The following is a 6,000-nucleotide window of genomic DNA, read 5'->3' on the forward strand; positions in this document are numbered from 1 at the left end:
GAAGGCAATCATAAATAATAAGCTGCACATTTCTTTTAAATGCCGACCTTAATGGGAGAGGTGTGTGCAAAACCATGAAGATTCATGCAATCTATTTCTGGATACCTTATCTTGATAACGAAAAGCACATGTCAATTCAGGTGTACTTGCACGCACACATCTGGAGGCAGTCAAGCTGGCATTGTGATCAAATCTCAGCCAAATAGATACAATCTGCAAAGTGACAACATTCCTGAGACAAAAAATCTGCCCACAATATCAAAAGGTAACCTCTTCATTATGCTAGCTAAAGCATGGATGGATGTTGTTTCGTCCCCAGCTCGTTTAGGGTAAAAGGGAAGCAACACAAAACCAGATGTTCTTGGTAAGAGGTTGATTTTAATAATAAACTCAAATAAAAATGATATAAACAAAGATATAGGCTCTTTAAACAAGGAGCTATCTATTTATAATATTAAGTAAACAGAAAAGGAGGCTACAGTAAGCGCAATAAGGGCACTAAGGCGAAAATAGTGAGGCATCTAGCACAAATCCAACGCCGTCACAAATCTCAGAGCATAGACATAAACAACGGAGGCCGTTTCTCAATCGCGAGGAAAACTGGCTTCCAAACCAATATTTCAAGGATACTACGTCATCGAGTGCCGCCGAAGGACTGTTCCAATCTCCAGCATACTTGGAATTCCACCGAGGCCGCATCCTTGTTTTGGGGGTAATTTCGAGGCTGCACATGGGTAGACTTCGCGTCCTTCAAATCCCCACAATGCTTTGCGCACGGACCAATTTCCCCAAATCTGTGGCGGAAAATGTAAGGCGGGGCCTCTCATATGACGCACACCTGCACACTTGCTAGCCTGTTCCACTCTTCGTTTTCCGAATGCCAGGAAGGATTCTTGCCTAGCTTCTGAAGGAAGTGACTCGGAAGACATGTGCTACCAAGCAAGCATCCTCGCGATTGAGAAACGGCCAGAGAGTAGAGTAGCGTGGCGTCCTGGCACAAATCCAGCGCCCCGAATGACTTCAGCGTCGCAGCTTAAGTAGCGTCATCCAGCGTCTTCCAGACCTCTTCCGGTGGGAGGAGCTAAACAACGTCACGCCAACGCGGTAACCATAGTACCTAAAGGCAGTCATATACACACACACATATATACACACACAGAATGCTCACAGGCCGGTTAATGAGGAAGGCAAGGCGACAGCCGTCACAGCTGTATAAAGAGAACTGGATGCAGAGTCGGAGGCGGGGCCTCAATCATTCCTAGAGGGTTGCTCAAAATATACAAGTTATAGATTCAGAAATGACCCGTACCCGATCTCCCACTCTCGGCTCAGTCTAATAAATGGAGAGGTAAAATAACTCTGGATTCGGCTTTCAGCCCAATACTCAACTTTGAGACCCTAATGTATAAAAAAGGGCTCTAAAAGTATTCGTACTTGCTAGTTATTAAGCTAAGATAAATATATATAAATGCTGATGTCTATTTCCCAATGTAAGTCAATGGGAAAATGTATTTTTGGGCCCAAATGATGTCACGGACTAGAACGTTAGTGTAGTACCACTGTTTGGCCTAAATGTGCAGTCGCTAGCAAGTCTTCCCTCGCGAAAAGAGGATTTATAGGTTCCGTTTAATTATTAATTAAGGAGACACCATGTTTGTTTAGCAAATTCACAATCCTCTGAAATAATGTTGACATCCAATTCCAGAATAAATATAACAAAGATGCTTATTAATACTAGGTGTATCTAAAGGAGGCAGCTCATTGGATGTAATTATTCATATCATGTATCCAGATATATGTTAACACCAGGTAACCAATCATTTAGAACAGTGGTTCTCAACTGGTCAGGCCTCGGGACCCACTTTTTACTTGGTCAATACATCGCGACCCAACATTTTGAAGCACTCAAATCTATTCAACAAAAAAACGTGCTGTAATATATACGCTTTTCAGCATACAATATTAATAAAAGTGAAGTACAGTGCATATATCCCTCCACAGAACTAAAGTATGCTTTTTAAAAAGGTTTAATGAGATGATGGAATCAAAGCTGAACTATATAAAAAGGCACACATGCTGTAAACCCAACCCCAGCAGGGGGGTCTGGGGAATTCTCACCCAGGAGATTTTTAGAAATACTAACATAAACTATGCATTCTGGTACTCTGAGAAGAAAATAAAAAAATCTATTACTACCCGACATGTTAATAATATGTTATGCCATTGTTTGTTTTTCACTTTGTTCTGACATCTTGCTGCGAGAAGAGTAAAGAGGAGATAGTCTGTGTGACTTACTTTAAATTGTGGGTAAGGGTAGATAGCTCCCATTGTTCTGTGACCTGTCAATCATCAAACCGGGGGTCATATTTCATTATGTGTTCATTTTTATCTGAAGTTGTACCCATGGATGTATAAAGAGTAGTTCTACCGCAAAGTTATTCTCCGTGGGGACTTCCAGCAACAATCTTGATTCTGATCAAAGGCCAGAAGACTCGAAAAAACATCAGTAAAGATATTTTATTGAGAAGATGATCACTACGTGACAGAAGTTTTCAAAGCCGTTTATGGTCTCCGATACTTCCAGTCAAACGCCGACTGCATGCACAGCGTTAGAAAATCGGGCCTTCAAAATTAAAGTTTGACTTTTTCCCCCCAAAAAAAAAAATGTCAACCCACTCCAAACGGGTCGCGACCCACCAGTTGAGAACCACTGATTTAGAATAACTCTGAAATAATCTATTGGTGCCTGAAGCCCGGATTTTAGTTGACTCAAATTGAATAAAAATGGCAGGCAAATGTAATGGCAAAGGCAGATTCAAAATAAAATCATTCTGCTTCCGTTCCTGAGGGCAACAGTCCCTCATCGAACAGCGGTAAGTAATGAAGCACATGGTGACCATATCTGGAGGAAGAAAGAGTACATGTCCCAGCTTCAGTGACCAATCCTGTTTCTTTGTTTCTTTTTCACGCGGTTAGCAGTATCACCAAAAGAAGAACAATGCTACTGATACAACAACTGAAGTGTTTTACAGTTTCTTGAATAGTACAGTACATTAAGTATAAAGCCTAGAAACACTGAATGAGGGTTGTGCTGTGCTACCGGCATGTCTCGGTACATATTATACTCTACAGAAACAAGAACAAATCTCTGTTTTGTACAGAGCCATGCAAGAAATCACACTGTTATGAAATCAATATAACTTTTGCTGAAAATTAGACAAATTATGCAACATCTGGAATCACAACGTAATTGCAATAACAGTCAAAAATAATTACAGATTAGCTAGAAGGATCAATACATTCCCCAATATGTATACAGAGATAAAGGGGTGTAAACTTATTCATACCCAAAATATTCGGTATGGGCCCTTCGGTTCGGTACATGTGAGCCCAAATATCCTCATGTTGCCATGAATTATTGACTTTCTTCTCATCTCCTATGTTTTTTTCCAACTGACTGAGATGGACTCCTCATCTATCTCACTGTCTTTTTTCTGCTATTGTGTCTGTGGCGAAAACAAAACCAACTGTGTGTTAAATAGCTTTCAATAACTCCAGGAGGTCAATTACATTTGAAATGCATGAATAAAAGAGCTGGGAGATTGTTGTTTACCTCAACTGTTATTATCAACTCTACCTGTGACATCTTGTGTCAGATTCAATCTATTGTTGCTGGGATCAGTGAGAATTAACTCATTTATCATTGTCAGATGAATAGCTTTCTACTGTTTGTTTAAAACATACTGGAATAAGAATGAAACCAGCCCTGGTATCAAATGAAATAACACTTAACACCACGGGATGGATTACTGTGCTACATCCCTTTTTCAGCAAGTAGCACATGATGCTCATGGCTGGTTTAAACGTGCTTTGACTTCAATATTTGCAGTGTCTTCTAACACGGTAGTACTACAAAGATGTATTTTTGGTTCAACTTCTTAATTCAATATGGCTCTTAACCCAAAAAACCTGTAAAAACGTATTAAAGGTCCCCTATGATACTGTTTTTCATCAATATATTATAGGTCTCAGTTTTATACAAAACATGTCTCCGAAGTGTTTGGCTCCAAATACCAAACAGATCATTGCAGCATCCCATAATCCCCTCTGTTTCAGCCCTGTTTCAAAAGTGCTGATTCTCTGTCTGTTACTTTAGATGAAAATAAGGAGCCCCTCCCCACGCCCCTCTGAGAGAGATTTGGTTAAAAAGAACACAATGGTACTCTAGGAGGAGATTCAGGTGATAAGGGGGGGGTTACCTTGGTTGGTGATTGGCTAATGGTTACAAAAGCTAAAAAATCATAAAGTGGCCAAAATCAGCTCATTTTCAGACAGGTTGTTATATAAAAGGATCAGGACAAACAGTGAGAGAATCGTTTTTCCTGAAACTTTCAGAATCTCTTTACACAGAGGGGACACATTATAGAAGAGACATGAAAAAGTGGATTTTGCATAATAGGTGACCTTTAAACAAATAGAGCTTTGTTCAGACATTTTTATCAACCATATCCCAGAGTACTTCTCCACAATCAAGAGTACGATACCTGTTCAGATCCAAACAGCAGACAGAGAATGATAAAATAGGTGAACATTTAGCAGCTGAATAGCCTGATATATCCCCCTGAGTTGGAGGAGACCAAAAACAGAGGTAAAATAGAGTAAAATGTGGACTTATATTTATCAGGTAGTAGGGTTTGGAATCAACAGAGGCCCCACAACACTTTCACAATGCTGTAGTCACAATCAGATCTGTTATGCGTTATATTGATAATCGGCGTCTGTGTATTGATACAATAATTCCATGCAAAACATTGAGGTACAATTGTATTTCTAATGATTTACCCAAACCCTATCAGTTGGCCAGAAACACGACTCGATTTGATTATATGCTTTTGTGAATGTTGTGTTAATATTGTTATTCTGTGCCTGTTTATCTCAGGTGGGCGTCGCCGGTCTGAGCCAGACGAGGCAGAGCTACTGAGGGTGAGCCGGCGATTGGTCGAGGATGCTGTCAATCGCGCCTTGCTACAGTACAAACAAGAAACACTTCAAAATGGGGGAGGACCGAATGCCACGGCACCGCAGCCCCCTGGAAACACTGACGAAACAAAGACGGACACTACAGCTAACTCCACCACTGACTACAGGAAGTGACTACATTGGACTGACAATGCGGACAACATCAGCCAGGCCCGGGCTCAACAGGAGAAGAGTCAGTGAGCCCTGGGCACAAAGCCTGAACACGCCAACTAGCTGACGAGCTAACCCAGCTTGCCCACCACAACGGCTAGGCAGGCATGCTAGCTACCCGCCCAACTGACCTGGCTGGTTAAATAGATAATGTAGCTTGTGTTCAGTGCTAAGTGACCATCCAAACAGGCGTTATTAACTCACTACATCAAACAGCAGGGGCCTCGACCCACGATCCTCACTACGCTTTGGGTCTGCGTTTGAATGTCAGACTTAGAAAAGCACTCCTGTAGAGACTCACATGCACATGTAAGGTTCACTTTGAACCTGCCACTCACAAAACAGCCCGTTCAGAATAATCATGTTTTGTAAACACCTGCACTTAAAATGGTACTCAATATCCATAATTTTCCAATGAAAAAAAATATATTCCTCCTCCATTTTGCTTTTTATGCTGTCTTCATTGTCAAAAGGTTACTTGCTCATCTTTGTGGCTTGAGGGGAAATGTCAAAAAAATAGTGCTGTGACAGGATTCTTCAAACTTTGAAATGTTGGACCAAGTTTTTGTTGTATTTTACAGCGATTCTCGGTTAAAAGCACTTTCAACTGCTGAAAAATGTAAACTTCCAGCATTTACTTTATACACAACATGTCTGTCTGTGCATGCCACACTGCATTGTTGTCTTCTAAGTTGTTTAGAGAAATGTATCTGGCCCCCGGCTACACTTTAAGTATTATATATTATTGTTATAGTGTTTCCTGCTAGGGTAGCACTGAGACAATCATCAACTCAAGATCAGTCATAAGCT

The 6,000-nt window shown here is 40.8% G+C and overlaps 1 protein-coding gene across 3 annotated transcripts in view; it reads left to right on the forward strand.

The window, feature by feature from the left end:
- The window catches only part of LOC117538531 (A-kinase anchor protein 7-like), a 49,866-nt gene extending 44,231 nt beyond the window's left edge, over window positions 1-5,635 (forward strand). For all 3 annotated transcript variants that reach the window (XM_034204309.1, XM_034204310.1, XM_034204308.1), the window contains one exon: window positions 4,940-5,635. In XM_034204309.1, coding sequence (XP_034060200.1) covers window positions 4,940-5,154 — 215 coding nt within the window. In that variant the 3' untranslated portion in view covers window positions 5,155-5,635. The remainder of the gene's footprint in view (window positions 1-4,939) is intronic.
- Window positions 5,636-6,000: the final 365 nt, after the last annotated feature.

The sequence above is a fragment of the Gymnodraco acuticeps genome, unplaced genomic scaffold (assembly GCF_902827175.1).
Source record: "Gymnodraco acuticeps unplaced genomic scaffold, fGymAcu1.1, whole genome shotgun sequence".
Taxonomy (NCBI): Eukaryota; Metazoa; Chordata; class Actinopteri; order Perciformes; family Bathydraconidae; genus Gymnodraco; species Gymnodraco acuticeps.